General features: G+C 52.3%; 1 protein-coding gene across 2 annotated transcripts in view; it reads right to left on the bottom strand.

Annotated features, from left to right (window-relative positions):
• Positions 1-691: 691 nt before the first annotated feature.
• LRFN5 (leucine rich repeat and fibronectin type III domain containing 5) overlaps positions 692-16,690 on the bottom strand; it is a 57,724-nt gene continuing 41,725 nt past the window's right edge. The window contains exons 2-4 of one of the 2 annotated variants that reach the window (XM_037395879.1): positions 9,230-10,637; positions 7,812-8,524; positions 692-1,115 (exon numbers count right to left, since the gene is read on the bottom strand). In XM_037395879.1, the coding sequence (XP_037251776.1) occupies positions 1,006-1,115; positions 7,812-8,524; positions 9,230-10,617 (2,211 nt within the window). In that variant the 5' untranslated portion in view covers positions 10,618-10,637 and the 3' untranslated portion in view covers positions 692-1,005. Of the gene's footprint in view, positions 1,116-7,328; positions 8,525-9,229; positions 10,638-16,690 lie in introns of those variants that run through there. The other variant, XM_037395877.1, reaches the window with a different exon arrangement.

Here is a 16,690-nt window from a genome sequence, read left to right as displayed (position 1 = left end):
GTCTTGTTTGAGAAGCAAGGCGCGACGGGGAGACCTGCTGTCACGCTGGGCTGGCAGCGTGGCCAGAGGTGCTGTTGGGGCCGTGGGAGGGCTACAGCCCCAGCTCCCCCTATGCCCCGGGCTCTCCCCTGTTAGAGCTGACAGTGCTAGTGGTGCTCAGTGACGGATGCTTTGCCTGTTTCACAGCACTCCTGGCACACGGAGCTGTAGCAGCCCATGGCGCCATAACCTAGCATGTCCCAGGCTCCCTGCCTGGCACGGAGAGACGCAGCTGGCGGGGGGGCCACCGGGAGACCCACCCCGTCCCCAGCCTGGTCACAAGGGAGAGGGTTTTTGCAGAGCCAGCAGCCCTGGCACCCCAAGGACCACAACGGGCAGTGGCAGACAGGGCACTCCTTCTCCACTCAGAGCCCACGCTCTCGCCCAGCACCAAGGGGCAAAGCAGGTGGCTCTGCTGCAGCATCAGTGCCTGACCCGGCCGGTCGCCCTGGGCAGGCGGCACTGGGAGCTGTGGCCTGGGAGGGGGCACAGCTCTGCTCACGCTGGACACAGGTAGTCCTGCTGTCACCTGTCACAGTGCTGAGCCCAACCACAGGCAGCATGGGGCCCTTCCATGCCGAGAAACAGCCTCACGGTGACGGGCATGTCTGCTGCCCAGCAGAACCCTCCGGATCAACCAACATGCCCACACCGTCATAGTAAAACATTTATTTGTTCAGGTGATATAAGCTACCATGTTTACAGTTTGTGAACTGACCACTGGCGACATTTAACATGATTTGGGACTGCAGCTGTTGCCACCAGATTTTTCATCATAATTTTTAGTTTTATAAAAACCTTGGACACCAGAAAAAAAGGTATTTAGACTTAATGTGGCAGATGGGAGATGGGCAATCTGTGAACGGGGGAAGACAGTTCCATCTGACGCAGCCAACCCCGACGGCCTCTTGGCTTCGGCTGCAGCTTCAAGTAAAGGTTTCGGTGGGGTGAGTGTGGTGCAACATGTTAATCTTCGGTGAGTTGGAATCGTATTGTTTTCTGCCGAGTAAGAACATTGGCAGCAACATTTTCAGGGAGCAGAGGAGGGCAGGTGTCCTGCAGATCGGCCCCAGCTTCTGCGTAAAGAGACAAAACAGAGACAGTGAGGGGACAAGGAACAGGATTTGGCCCTTCCCACAGCCGAAGCCAGCCTGCTGTGGTGCTCCACAGGGCCATCCCAGGCATGGCACCGCACTGGCAGCCCCAGAAGCACAGCAAGCGGGCAGCAGAGCCTGCCTTCACGCCCAGCACCCTGCCGGCTCGGGTGCCGCCAGCACAGCGGGGTCTGCAGCACGGCAGCAGAGCGTGGCAGCTACCAGGAGAAAGGGCTCATAGCACCTGGCATCCCCAGCCTGCGCTCAGCAAGCCACCGCCAGCTTCTACACCAGCTGGAAGTGCTGGCACAGCACGGCTGCTGCTGGGGGGAAATCAGACCACCAACAAAACCTCCCAAACTACCAAACCCAAAATGGAACCAGTAAAGCTCATTGTTCAAGAATCAGAGGATTTTCCAGTTTCTAGATTCACTTCTGCCCTCACGGAGGCCAAGCATTTTTCCCTGGCAGTGATTTCAACTCTTTGCACAGTTTCAGCGTTTTGCACAGGACTGAAAACACCAGAACGGAGTGGTGAGTGGGCACAAAGTCCGCCTTTGCCTTTGTGAGGGTTACATGCAAGAGAAAAAGTCACTGTGAAGAGAATGTGCAGATGTTTCATCGTCCTGCCCTGAGCTCCCACATCGGTTGCATCGATCCGTGGCGCCATGGACAGCCCCCAGGGTGGCCGTTTATCCGCAGGAGGACCACTGCCTCGCCGGCGGTCCCACCGTGCCCGGCTTCGCTCCTGCCACCCCGGCACCGCTTCACTTACCTCAGGGGAATGCAAAGTTGCAGTTGCAGTATGTGAATACAAACTAGACAGCAGGTTTTAAACTCGTCCTCGCTTTGCTGTGGGTTACAGCTCCTGGCTTGCTACAGACTCGTTGGGTGAAGCCCAGGCTGCCGTCTGGCCCGGGTTCCCTGCGTGCCCACACCATGGGCAGGCTGGGGCTGCCCTCTGCCACCCCCTCCGAGGGCATCTGGGGAAACCAAGGGGGACGGGGCCACAACCCTTACTGGTTTTCCTCATTCTCCTATTCCAATAGAAATTTCCCCTGAGAAGAAGGTTGCATGGCTTGCATGCAAAACACAGTGGGCACCTCTGGAGAAGCAATACAGCATTCACACAGAAAACTGGTGGTCCAGGACAAAAAACAGCTCGGCACCAAGCTAGGCACACCAACCTGATCTCAGCTTCACGACAGGGATGCTTTCTAAAGTGCAGGGCTTGAAATGACTTGGGGTGAAACAGCTTGTTCCAGCACAACGAAAACAGGAGCTTACTCTGTTCATTTTCACACAGAAAGTTTCCAGCGTGGGGTCTCTCTGCAGCCAGTGATGTGCCATCACTGTGATGTTCCTTTTTTCCCCTTTTTAGTTTCCTTCCTTCCAAGCTAAGCTTCCTTCTTTCTACAGCAGCAGCCTTCATGCCCAGATCTTGTGAATAAATCAATTATATTAAAGGTCTACAGTCAGCAAGACCAGTACGACTTGTCTTTTCCTGGTCTTGTGTTATTGATGCCGGTGTGTAAGTGCTGCAACCCGTACCACCTCAGCCCCACTAACCTGCACGCTTTTGTTTCGTGGATGTCTGCTCTGTTGTGAAAGCAACACCACAGACACAATCAAATAGTAAAAGTCAGTATAGGGCACATGTATTCTTATTTACAGAGTGGATTTAATCTGACAATCAATGCCTAACAGGATGCACCTGCCTGCAGGCTCTGTGGCAGGAAAGACAAGGCTGCTGCCCATGCGGGGTGGGCTGGTGCCGGCCAGACCCCTCGGCGGGTGCCTGATGCCCAGAGGGACCGTTCAGCTCCAAGGGCACCACCGGCAGCAGGGGCGTGCAGCACTACAGAATGACTTGCAGGAGTTGGCACTTTGCTTCCAAGTACTGGATGGGCAGAGGTGCTGCAGGGGGTGACTTACCCAGCACGGGCCGGATCCGGCAGCACAGGCTCCGGCACCAGATCCTGACAGCCTGACACACAGCAAGGCATGCAGAAACACATTTGCAAAGGGAAAATATGGGATAGGTGTTTTCTGTAAGCAGGACCCTATTGACTTTGCCATGGTTTGCTTCTTTTCAACCCAAACCTTAAGCAACATTAACATTACTGTTACCAGGGGAAAGGCACTGTGTGATTTTGTGTCTGTTATTGCTGCTTTAGGACAATAGCACACCCCTGGTTGCAAGCAGCACCCTAGAACAGGACAGCAAATGTTCTTGAGCTACCGCGATGCTGACAGATGTTGCAACTCCATGAGTGGTAGGTACCTCTGAGACTTCAGTTCCTCTCGATTAATAGGGAGAGAATTGCTAGTAAGTGATAGCAGCTGTGACCATCACTTCTTCTGGCTGAATCAATTAGTGGGGGAAGAAAGGCACTCCCTTTACATGCAGGGTGCCTTCCACGGCTCTGGGTACAGTTTTGTAGTGGCACATGAAGGGCTGTGCTGAGACTGTTGGCCATCATAGCTCAGTGTCGCTCCACCAGTCCGGGATGCTCAATGCCAGGCGTCCACCTAGCTCAGCAACCACACTCAGGTGCCTAAGGAGTTACTAGGAGATGCTTTGTGCAGTCCCAACACAGTGACCAGTGGGGCTTTCAGGGTCCCCAGGAGTCAGGAGCATCCCTGTGCTGCTGGCAGCGAGCATCGAGCCTCCAGCAGCTTTGCAGCTGGTGGGGATGAGACAACCTCGCGGCAGCATCTCGGCGGGATCCCCTCGGGCTGGCAGCATGTCCCAGCATCAGCCACCCTGTGGCAGGGCATGCTGTGGGGCTGCCCCAGAGCAGCACATGCCCAGGAGCTATGCCCCGTCATGGGACACATGGCAGCCGTCACTTTTCAGTTCGTTCTTCGTTACTGCAGGGCTGTCCGGGTGTGTGGGGAGGGCTGTCAAACACAAGGGAACACGCTGGGAGAAATAAAGCCACATTGGCACCCAGAGCGGAGCAGTACCATATATTCACTGTAAAGAACATGCCCAGAACACAAGCGGAAAGGCAGCATAGAAAACAACTAACACAACAAACTTTTCACCCGACAAAGCCCTGGTTCTCCATTCAAACATCATTTGTACCAGCCCTCTTTAACACAACACGTATGCTCTGAGAAAAGGATTAGGAAAAGGTGTAAGAGGAAGCATGTGCCAGAAATTTTAATAAGAGTAAACAAATTTCTAAAGTAGTTTCTCCTTCTCCAGTGCTTGTGAAAAAAGACACCATCTCACTGCCAGAACCCCGGTTCATCTATTTTCAAGAAACATAGCCCGGAGCGGACCTGCAGGCGGGGCGATGCCCCAAGGGGCAGGTTTGCACTTGCTGGTCCAGGGCTCTGCAAGCTCCTGCCTGCAGCCAGGATGGCAGTGCCCAGTCAGCCACAGACTCACCGCACCCCCCCTCCCCCAGTGCCCCCCCGGACCATCCTACGTGTCCACACCCACCACGGGGAACACTCTGTATGAGTTTATTGAGCTCATCTTCTCTTTTCTGAAGCATTAGGAAATGTTGGCATACTGCACGCTGAAGAAAGACGTACCAATGTTGTTTTGATCCAGGAATATCTCAGCACTTTTTCTGCCTTAAACTATTGGCAACCTCTGGTTTTGCAGAACAGAAAGGACAGAGGATTTCCTCCTTGATAAGGCTTCCCACACTTCGACTGAATCAAGCCTGAATGAAATGCACAGTTACTCCAGTGGAAACGGCAGATTTCATGCTCGGTGTATTCCCCAGGAACACTCCTCTCTGCCAAAGAGAGCGAGCTGCACGAGACAAACCCTCAGCTATCCAGGTCTAACCATTCCTACACTATTAGCAGAGAATTAAATCAAATGCAGGGACATATGGTCCTTCTAAGCTGCTTATACAGATGCACTGTGGACAGAACACTCGGCTTCAGTGCTTAGAAAATGATTCCTTTGAGTAAAAAATTAAAAATATAAAAATAAACCTCCCTAAACCACAAAAAGCTGTTAATATTTTAGCACTTTCACAAAATGTTAAGACACATTTACGTTCCATTTTAGACAACATATAAAGCACTTTCATTCGATGTTTTTAAAATGCACGATTAAAACAAAGACCTCAGCAGAAAACCTTTAAAGCTATCTCCGTACCCAAGCACAAAGTGGAAGTACTGTCTGCAGAGAGCAGCTCCTCGCTGGGGCACAAAGCACTTGTTTTTCCCAGGCTTGACAACGCCTCCATTGTCAGACTACCACAACTTGAACAAACACTCTGACGGCGCACTATTTTAATAGCTAGTTTCTGTGCATACAGCCCCTTGAGAAGAATGGGGACTTCCAGAGAAATCTAAGGAGGGATTCTGGTTTTGTTTTTTTCCCCAGCAGGAAGTGGGTATTCTAATTTTGAGGCTTCCTTTCCTTTTTGGTCTCTGCATTTTGCAAGGGAAGTAAAAGGGCTTTCTAAAAAAGAAACAGCCTGTTCTTTTTATGTCCCTTACACCACCCCCACCTAGACACTGTTCTTCCACTACAGGCAGAAAAACCGCTGAGCAACCCACAACAAGGGCTGAAAGCAACCGGGGTCACCTGGCGTGTGCATCAGCCCCGAGCTGCAGGGCTCAGAGGCGGAGAGGGGGGGTTCCCTGCCACTGGGGGGTCCCTGCCACGGCTGCTCTCAGGCACACCTGCTGCCCTGGTCAGAGCCAGGGTGTCTTCAGGCATCGGCTTGGGTTACATTGCCCTCAAGAACAAGCACACAGGGTGTAAAATGTAAGTATTCTATCACTTTAAAGGCTGCGAAGCCCATATCAAACTTACTATTTGGCATCTGAGAATGCACTAATGTTGCAGAGATAAGCTGTCTCTCGTTTCAACATGATGACCATACAAGCTTAATTAATATTAATTGTAGACTCCTCTTTCCGCACAACATGGGGTTTTCAATTGCTATCACCTACTGCCGTATGTTTATGTCCTTACATAGTGGCCTGAAATTACTCTATCCCACAGGCACCGCGATCAAACGGCAGGTTCAAGATGAGACCATCTTCCAGTCCCTTCATTGCGCACAAGGATTAAAGAGAACTGGATCTAACTGTAGAGTTTACACGATATATGCCCCCAAAAGTCTGGGAAAGGAGATGACCATCGTCATCACCATCACTGAATGGCTGGGTGCCTGCCTGCTGCAGCCCTGCCCTGCAGCACTGGGGTCGACTGGCCGGCCCCACTCGCTGCCCCTGCTCGCCTCTCTGTCCCACACCGAGGCACCTGGAGCTTGACAAGGTCACATCTCCCTGCCCCACAGGAGGTCTGCCACCATGCCTGCTGCTGTGGCTGGGGTGCAGGGCCGCTCCCGTTTCCCACAAGCTCCCCTTGCCCACAATTCACGGCACCGTGCACCTGCGCCGAGGGGAAGGGGACAGCCCCTGCTGCACTGACTGCCCAGGCAGGGCCAGCTCTGCAAACGGAGCAGCACACCGAGCCTTGCACCGGCTGGGAGCGACAGACAGATGCTTGCTCTGATCACTGATGCTGAACGGCAACATGTTTTTCCAGTGCTGCCACTAGGCAAAGCCATCACTGCGGCAGCCCCAGGCACTCAGGTGGCTGCGGGTGGGTGGCCCAGTGGCGCGGGATGAGGATGCTCAGGGACCGCGGGTTGGGTACCCTCCTGGGGGGACCCAGCAGCGGAGCCCTGCTGCTCTACCAGCATCCAACCCCAGTGAGCTGGACGCCAGTGGGAGTAAAGGGACCCCTCGCCCCAACATCCTCCTCCTCCTGCTCCAGGTCCCTGCGGTGGGACCCCCCGAGCGGCGCCTGCAGGCCCTGGGCACGGCTCCTGGGCAGGCAGTTACCGCGAGGCTGGCTGGTGTACGGAGTGAATATTTTATTTTACACAACATAACAACACAGCGTTGTTGTTTCTGTACAGCATCTGCCTAAAAACAAAGGCAACACCATTGTCACAGAAAAGAAATATACAGTATGACCGTTTTAAAAAATATTTTACTGATTGATCCAGAAGTGGTTATTTGTTAGCTTGGAGGAAATTTAATTTCCTTTATAAAAGGCTTTTTCCGTGAAAACTCTCTCTCTTGTTTTCTGCTACTGCAGAACCAGGAAGCCAGTCCTAGAGTAGGGAAGGCACTGGTGCTGTTTCATGCTTTTTTTCACCCCTTAATCTTTTTTTTTTCCTTTTTTTTTTTTTTTTTTTTTTTTAAATCTCTGAATGTTGCCTTCGGTTTTGCTATTAAATAAAATCAAATGAAAACTAAATAAAACCCTGTGTGCACTGGGTGGCTTACACAGAACCCTGCATGAACAAGCCATTAATCAGTGAGACAGCAGTGGACCTCCAAATCCAATTCCCCGAGAGAGGGAGTTTCACACAACGTTTGGTGTTTTGTTTTTCATTAAAATTAAAATTAAAATTAAAAAAAAAAAAAAAAAAGAAAAAAAAAAAGCAGGTCACACAGTGCTTTCCAATATCCACTCAGAACTGGAGAAAGTTGCTTTTCCACTATCCACATCAGAGCTGTCTGACTGGACTAGCATCCCGTTCATGGACATGCTCCTTTTGGACCGCAATCCGCCTGCACCCCAGGTGCTGCCGGGGCAGCGGGACTCCATCAGCTCGCCGCCCAGGGAGAGCCTGCGCTTGGCTCGGGATGCATCAGCTGGCAAAGTGAGGAACTTACTTGGCTTTGATTGTGCTCTTTTGTACGTGGGGGCCCCTTTGACAGAGTCGGGGGGACGGCTAGCTAACTGCAGGGCAGTGGAGTTATTTCTGTTAGTGTTTTGGGACTCGATACTGCTGACAGCTTCACTCTGTGGCTCGCTGCTTGGCTTTGGCCCCGGCTTTCGCTTCTGCTTCTGGGAGACAGAAGTGCTGGAAGTCCAGGCGGAAGGCAAAGCGGAGGTAGTGGTGGCCGAGTCCTGGCTGGAGCCAGTCTCTGGCGACTGCGTCACGCCGTCACTGGCAGCCTTGCAGCACTGGATGCCCTCTTCGTGCCCAACAGCCTGCTTGGACATCGACTGCGACAGCACCCCGCTGCAGCCCTGGATCTGAGCCCCATTCGTCTGCGAGTACACGTTGCTGACCTTGGTGGCCTTCTGCTGCCCGTTGTTGTTACACACCTTGTAGCGGATCATGAGGATGATGATGAACACAAGCACGGAGGCCACGATGATCCCACCAATGATGATAATCATGGTCCCACCCAGGAACTGGGACTGCATGAAGTGGCAACGCACGTAATCCTGCTCAGTGGTGAACTGCGTGCAGCCCACGACCCTGGTGGCCGTGAGCGAGGTGATCCCATCATCATAGATGGCCAAGACACACAGGTCGTACACAGTCCCAGCAGCCAGGTTGTTGACCAGGAAGGTTTTGCTTGTGGGAGGTATCATTCTGGGGGAGAAGAAAAGCAGTGTGAATGAATCCAGCCGACATGCAGGTCCCCCCCTGCCACGTGCTGCAGCCCCCAGCCATGGTGAGCATCACCACAGCTCAGCTCCCCCATCCCTGCCACTGCCCCTGCAGGACTGCTCGCCGTCCCCGCAGCAGCTGCTGCCCCATGTTTAGTGGCAAACGTGGGGCAGCAGTCACCACCAAGCCCCCTGGCACGGCTCGGCATGGCAGAGCCCCCCATGAGAGCAACCACGTCAAAAACATAACAGAAATTCCCAAGCAAAGGCAGTTTTGAGCAGTGTGACTGCTTTGCCTGGCGGCACAGAGCCTCTCCACGCTCTGCCCGCACACCAGCACAGACAGTGGCAGAAAGCGCCACCAGGGATGCATTTAGGGACACCTTTCTCCCCGCATCTCCATAAAGCTGAGAGTGTTTAGATCCATTTAGCTCATCTAATTTTACAACCTTTCTGGCAATCAGATTAGTTCAGAGGATCAGAGGTCCATTTGGATCACCTAAAAATAACACCGTTTAAGGTAATTTCCCTATTTGTGAGTAGAAAACTGCACGCGCCTTTCCTAAGTCTCCCCCCACCTGGTGCCACAGGCAGGTGCCGGTGGAGGGGGCTGCCCGGAGCTGGGGGCAGCACGCCAGCGCCAAGCAGCCCAGCGGGGCCCCGCGCACACAGGCTATGGCTGCCTTACCTGTAAACAAGGGAGTCATCGTAAGTACCATTGTACTGGATTTGGAACATACGTATCCCAGGTATATTCCTCTGAAAATTGAATTTCAGCAGAACGGTCGAGGATGTTGCTTCTGCAACAACCACCTTCTTATCTTGGCTGACTTTAGTATCCCCGTTGCTACTGCTCGCGTTGGAGCCCGACTTGGTGGATGTGGAGATATCTGAGGAGCCGGGGTCAGGCTCGTGGATGTGGTTCGTGCTGTTCAGCAAGTGGGGGAGTTTGATTATGTGCAGGTCCACCGTCTGCGTGGCCTCCCCAGCCGGATTGGAAGCAATGCAGGTGAAGGAGCCTGTATCCTTCACTGTTGTTATAAGGATGTCGAGCGTCCCGTTGTCATACACCACGGACCTCGTTGCATTTGAAATCAGTTTGCCCTCAGGTGAAATCCAATGGATCGCTGGTTCAGGGTCCCCCCGAGCCTTACACCGCAGTGCTGCCCGCTGGCCCTCCAGCACCCGCAGCTCATGGGTGTGCCGGGTGATGAGAGGAGGCTCGCACAGGAACTCCTCCTCAGGGATTGACCAGAAGTACCGGCCAGACAAGAGCGTGGGAGAAGCACAGGTCTCCAGGTCATCTTCTCTCGAAAGACGCCTCAGCCACAAGAGCTCACAGTTGCAATGCAAAGGGTTCCCACCAAAGCTCAACGCGAAAGTCGAAGGGCTGATAATTCCTGAGGTTGCTAGTACCTGAGCTCGCTGGAAGAGAGGATCAGGCGGTAGCTTCTGCAGTTTGTTAGATGTGACATCCAACCTGGTCATCTTGTGGAGGTGGGAGAAGGTCCCCTTAGGAATATGATCAATCATGTTGTGGTCTAGACTGAGGGTGTGCAAACTAACCATCTTCTCCACTGCATCCCAGGGGATGGTTTCCAGATTGTTGTAAGACAAATCCAATTCCTCTAGAGCTAAAACATCATCAAAAGCTGTGGAAGAAATTGAAGTCAGCTGGTTGTTGTTAAGTATCAAGTGGTGAAGATTGGAGAGTCCACTGAACATGTCATTAGTAATCTTAGTCAATCGGTTGCTGTTCAAATGCAAAGCCCGCAAATTGCGCAAGTCGGCAAATGCGTGAGGTGTAATAAAACTGATTGTATTCCTGGACAGTGTCAGGTCCACCAGGCTGGTCATATTGGCAAAGTCTTTCCTTTTAATGTTTGTAACAAAGTTGTCTGCCAGCCGTAACTCCACGGTCCTCCTGTCAATGTTGGGAGGAACAAACAAGAGACCTTTCTTGGCACAAAGGGTGGCAAGGTTGGGAGACAAAATCTGACAGACACAGCGCTTCGGGCAGATCTGAGCTCTCACTGCTATGCCAATGAACAGCAGAAACAAAAGCAGTTTTTCCATTGTAGATCAGGTTCAAAAGCCTGTAAGGGAGAGCAAACGTCTGTTAGTCTCTGCAGGGTAAGCAAATGACATAATAAAAAAGCAAAGACAAACTATCCATGGTTAAATCATGAAACTGAGGTTCACGTAACTGTGTGTCATCCTCATCTTGTTACCTGATGTCTTGATCATCCTCTGTATCTTGACGTAAGTGTTCCTATACTACATTCCAGAAGAACAACTGAGAGATAGGTGTGTTTGCATATGCACAGATACACACCCAGATGCTTACATACAAACGACAAAGCAATTTGTTAGCAGCCAGTGGCTCCACACATGGCGTCAGCAGTGCCTCTCAGGCCCCTCATCCCCACCATGCAACGCATCCCCACTTCAGGCTCTCAGCCTCCCAACAGATGCTCCTGACCTCATGGTCTGCAGTGACTGCACCATAATGCCACTTATATATTGAAAATGAGGGATGTTTCATTGCTAAGCCAAAACTCTCAGCAGCCTCTAAATCATGGCAATTCAGTGGGTTTACAGTCATCTCCACCAAACGTTAAAGCTCTTAATGCTATTTTCAAAATAAACTCAGGAGCCAATTTTGTGTCGTTCAAAACCCAAAATGCAAATAGAACAAAAACTAAACAAACAAACAAACAAAAAAAAACCCACCAGAAAAGCCCCCACAACAACAGGGATCTAAAAAAAAAAATGGAACATGGACTAATTTTAGATCATCACTGTTTTCCCAGCTGCCACAGCCAGCAGTGCTGCACTCTTCTCCCAGAAAGCCTGACAGTTCAATTAGCCTTATCTTTTACGTTGCCAGATTCAGGATCCATACAGAGTATGGAAACAAGGAAGACAACAACAGTGCCCACAGCAGCTAAATGAAATCATCTATCAGTGACTAAGCCAAAAGCTCCGTGAGAGCTGCAGTGCCGGTTTCTGCACAGCCCTGCGTCAGCATCCCCGCGCGGGCAGGCGGACACTCCTCCATGGAGCCGGCAGCAGGAGGGAGCACGGTCCTGAGGAGAAGCACCTACGTGTCTGAGAGGAAACTTGTGCAGTCGTAAGCAACAGAGCTCAGAGGGACTCCGCATCGGAGGTGAAGCATTCGGCTCCCTTTGGGACTGATAAAGTTATATGTGTACAGATCAGATTACTCAGATGCATTAACATCCCAGAAATGTACTAATGAAGCTCATCTAAAATAAAGTTTCACAGCTAGCCATAACCAGGAGTCTTGAATCATCATGGATATTTAAAGACATTTAACGTCAGAACAATTACTGCTCCTATTGTCCATCCATCACCCATCCATAGTGCCATTCAATCTTTTGCAGCAAGTTGCTAAGAGGGTAAGTGAAAATACCAGCCTCTAAACCCTGCTCTTCAGCAGCATCAGGTTTTTTGTTGGGGTTTTTTTCCTGGTATTTCTGGGGACTATAGGTTTTCACGACTTCTGGCTCCAACACTTGAGTCTCCATTGGGAAAAAAAAAAAAAGAGTACGCTACTGCAGTCTTCAACTGAGTGCTGCTGTGTGCACGGACTATCACCACTGTTGTGCTGTGAACCCTTAAAACCATTACTGTTACTGCTACCATTAATAGTGGCAGCAAGCAAACTTCCCAGGCAGCGTTCAAATATGTTTTGCTGGATTCAGTTTCGTCCAGCCTGTGCCAGCCCTGCAGGTCTGGGTTGTGCAAGCAGACTTGGAAGAGTGCAGAGATGCTCAGCCAGCAGTGGAGGACGAAGCATAGCAGAGCAAACCGCCTGCTCCAACCCTCTGCTGCTGACACCTGGACAGCCACAGCCACAGCCACGGGCCGTCTCCCCCTCTTTCCCGGAGGGACTCTTCTCCTTTAGTCTAGACCTGGCACATACCAGTTCCAAACAGTCCCAGCGGCTCAGGGCATCCGCAGTGTGACTGCCGGGGTCCCCAGACAGTCTTGGCTGGGGATACCACGCTCATTTATATTTGCTAATTTAATGCTGCTAATTTAGATTTGTAGCTGTGATTAAAGTAATGTGCTTGGATTCAGCCAAGTTCATTTGAAGAGCTATACAAGATTAAACCCAAATCAGGAAGGTGCATTTACAAGTTTTGAAGTACTGTTACAAGATGAAATGCTGACATAAAGAGACAAAGACTTAAACCATAGCTGGAACAACAAGGTTATGATGAGGTGACTCACCAGTGGATGTGGGGTTTTTTTTGGATTTTAGGAGAGCTTTTGACACTGTCTCTGACAGTAACCTCAAGACAAAAGGCTCAGTGCACGGCAAGAGCTGGACACGATGCGACAGGCGAACAGCGGGCTCGAGGTCAGCAAACAACCCCGCCGAGCCCCAGTGCAGGCTCCCTTCAAGAGGGGCCGACCTGCCCACTGCTCTCCTACTGACCTGAGAGGAGAACCAAGGCACTGCCCCTGGACTGCTGCTTCTGTCTCAGAGCAGAGGAAGTCCTTCTGCTTACTCACTTTTCCCAGCTACAGAACAGGTCCCACAGCGGTTTGGCAGAGCCTGGGCTCAGGGGTGCAACAACCTGTCTTCCCTGTCCCCCCTTCCCACATCTGCCCTGGCAGCTCTCAGGTGGGACATGCCGACATGATGGGCGACAATTCAGCGTTTCTTCCCCAGCTGGGTGTTTCTAATGTGGCCTCTGGTCTTTGCACAGGCTCCACCTCAGCCGTGCTCCCAGTGTGGGCCTCGGGCTCCTGCTGCCCCAAGTCCCGGCAGCTGTAAACCAGCTGTCCCAGCACGGGGAAAGCACCCTGAGGATGTCCAGGAGAAAGCCCACACCCAGGCAAGACGTAGGGACAGCTGGTGCAGACAGTCCGGCCTCACAGCGCTGCAGGCTGCTCTGCAAGACCCGCTGGAGGAGGACAGCTCCCATCACTTCTAAGAGGAGCCACACTGCTGCCGTCAGGAGATCATCCCCCTCCGAGGGTGGCAGCCCCTGGCAGCCCCCCGTGCTCCTCTGGGACATGCAGACCCATCTGTTCAGGATTTCCTAAGGAGGCAGACCCAAATCTGACCCCCCTGCGGGGGTCTGCCAGGCGAGGTCCTGCCCCAGCGAAGCCTCCAGCCCAGCACTGCTGGGCACTGCGTCTGCAGGGCAAGCGGCACTGCCTGTGCACGCCGCGAAGTGGGGAAAAAAAAAGGGAAAATCATCAGCAGGCTATGAAAATAAATGACCACCCGCTGGATCTAGCATCAAATTGAGGTCATGTAAAGAGCTAATGAATTTGAAATTTCTGCCTGGAGTTGATCCAAGGGACATGGGAATGAAACGTCATGTAAGCCAGGCTGAGATTGCTTCTTTTTCCCTGATGTGCTGCTTGCAAGTTCACTTTTTTTTTTCCCCCATCTTCTTTGGGAGCAATAGGTTTTATGATACTTGGTACAGCACCTGCCAATGTGTCCAGTGCTACAAAGGTTCACTTGCATACTGTGGATTACTTAAAACATGGAAGCAGCGGGATCCAGGAGACAGTAATTAGCATCTGATTCTGTTTGGACGGTAGGTGCTACACAAAGTCAGCACACCGGGGAGACCCAACGCGGCACACCAATAGTTCAGAGGCAGCTGCTAATACAGTGCCTGGCTCAGACATAATCTGTCATCACTAAGGTCATGACAGAAGCTATCGACTGCCTTTCCTACCCCTCCTGGTCTCAGCAGAAGTTCTGATTTTCAAGGTCTTTGCAAATGCAATTTCATGGTAGGGAAAAAAACCACTATCTAGAAGCTGATGTTATTCACCTGCTGGGGATGAAGGATGGAGAAATAGCTGGCACCAGTCACCAAAGGATCCCGCAGTCATGCTAAAATGGGTGCACATAAATGAAGATGCTCTGATATATGGCATACCAGCTGCTAAAACTACTTAAACAGAACAAGGAGCTTCAGTTTCACAAAGGTCAATGGTTTGTGAACACAGTTGAGTGTTTTGCTGAATTGGAAATGAAGCACCTAAGAAAAAAGGTACACTCAGATCAAAGAGCCTCACCCAGAGGTTTCCCTGGGGGCTCTCCTGGCTGCCCAGTGGTGCACAGGCCAGGACCGTGGGCCAGGACCACGGCCTCTTGCCCCAGTGCTGCACGCAGTGCTCCACCAGCTGCAAAGCCCTCACACTGGTGAGCAGCAACATCTCCTGATCCAGGCAGCAAGGAGCCCTCAGCTGAGGTCTTCCTTCCAAGGTCCAGCCTGCCTATTTGCTTTGCAGGGAGGACGTGCTGTTTTGGTTCTTCAGTGCTTGTAATACTTGCTGTAGGACTGAACAGGTTAATCACCACGGGGGAGGCATGCTATGGTGGAAACACTGCAGCCCAGTCTGGTTAAAGGGCTTCAAACACTGCAACAAATACTGCTGCACCCTCTCTAACCTGCGGGCATTTCAAAAGCTACAGGACATCAGCTTGTGCTTGCTCCAGGGCCTCCTTCAGTGCGCCTGATGCTGCCACAGAGGTGGTCAGGTGAGCTCCAGAGGTTATGTCCCCTGTAAATAACAAAGTACAGCCCAGCGCTGGAGGCCGGCTGGCTAATGAGCTGTTTCACATAGCTGCTCTCATTTTCCTCCAGCCTTAAGCTGCAAACAATACTCATGCAAAGCAATGCATTCTGGGAGGCAATTTTTCTCCCTGTAATGAGGTCTAAACTGGCAAGATTAAAGTGAACAATAACAATTATTTTAATTAAAGAGATTTCTAGAGAAAGCAGAACTGGTATCAGTAAGCCCTAGACCATGCCACGCGCCTGGCTGACATCTGAGAGGAAAGCTTCTGCTGTTTGTACAGCTGGCTGCAGGGCAGGGTGCCGAAAATAAAGGGTGAGGCAGCCCCTGCCCAAGAGCTCTGTGGGGGTCTGCACCCCCTCCCCACATCATGCAGAGAGGGGGGCAGGAGCTAGACGGGGGCACCAGCTAGGTGGGGGCACCTGGCAGCTGCTCCTCAGCCAGAGGTGGCTGGAGAAGCAACAGTGCTGGGGAGAAGTGCCACCCCTTCCAGGGAGGGGGTGCGGTGGGGGTCCACACAGCACTGCCACAGCAGGCTGGGACGGTGCTGGGCATCGCCCATGTGGGACTGGAAAGGTGCTCCTGAGGAAGAAGCACATCAGCGCATCCATCTGTAAGTGACCACCAACCTCTCATCCGAGCCACAAAGTCCCTCTTGGGTTCTGTCTGAGGCAGAAAATCAACCAGTTTTCTCCAGAAAGAAATAAAATGACCACAGTGCTGTGGTGTGAACAGCAAAACTGCAAACTAGAGCTTCCAGGCAGCAAAGGATGCTTGAGTCAGCAAGCAATGGCAGCAAGGAGGGCAAAGCAAGTCAGAAGATGGCGGGGGGGAGTGAAGGTGGGTCTCCCCACACTGTTTGGCCCAGTCAAGGGCCAGGGCAGGGGACACCTCTGCCTATCCATGCCAGGCTCCTTCACCCTGCCTTGGGCTGCAGAGGGGAGGGTGGGTGGATCTCCACACAGCCCACCATGGCGCACGGAGCATCCCAGAATGGCCCAGGAGCCCTCCACGGGAGCGTTGCACCAAGCCACGGCTGTGCCTGCACCAGCAGCGGCTCTCCCACACCCGAGACCACCCCGGTCTGCGTTTCCCTGCCTGGGCACCTCTCAGCGAGGCCATTCTGGCAGCACCACCACGCAGCACTGGGCAGCCGCCAGCCAGGGTCCTGGCACAGTGGAGAGCAGCGCTGGCAGCCAGCACCCGGCTCTGGTACCCCAACTCCAGCACTGGCAGCCAGCACCCCGCTCTGGTAGCCCAACTCCAGCTACCCTCGGCTTCGGCTTGGGACTGCGCCAGCCAAAGGGCTGCAAGTAATGGAACAGTCCTTACTTATTAGCAGGACAGAATGCCCACTGTATATGAATTCCTTTAATAATCAGTTAACCATTTACTAAATTGGCACAGCTAAGTTTCTGAGGAAGAGTGCAAATATTAACCTGCTGGAAAAAATACTGGCTGCTGCATAATGGCAATGATAGTATGTGCTGGTACATCCCCCAGGCCCTGCATGGCAAGTCCCTGGCGATACAGGGCAGCTGGGGCAGTGCTCCCCATCTCCCCTGCC

The sequence above is a fragment of the Falco rusticolus genome, chromosome 7 (genome assembly GCF_015220075.1).
Source record: "Falco rusticolus isolate bFalRus1 chromosome 7, bFalRus1.pri, whole genome shotgun sequence".
NCBI classification, from domain to species: Eukaryota; Metazoa; Chordata; class Aves; order Falconiformes; family Falconidae; genus Falco; species Falco rusticolus.
The sequence above is the reverse complement of the archived record's forward strand: the minus strand, read 5'-3'. Positions and strand labels throughout refer to the sequence as shown.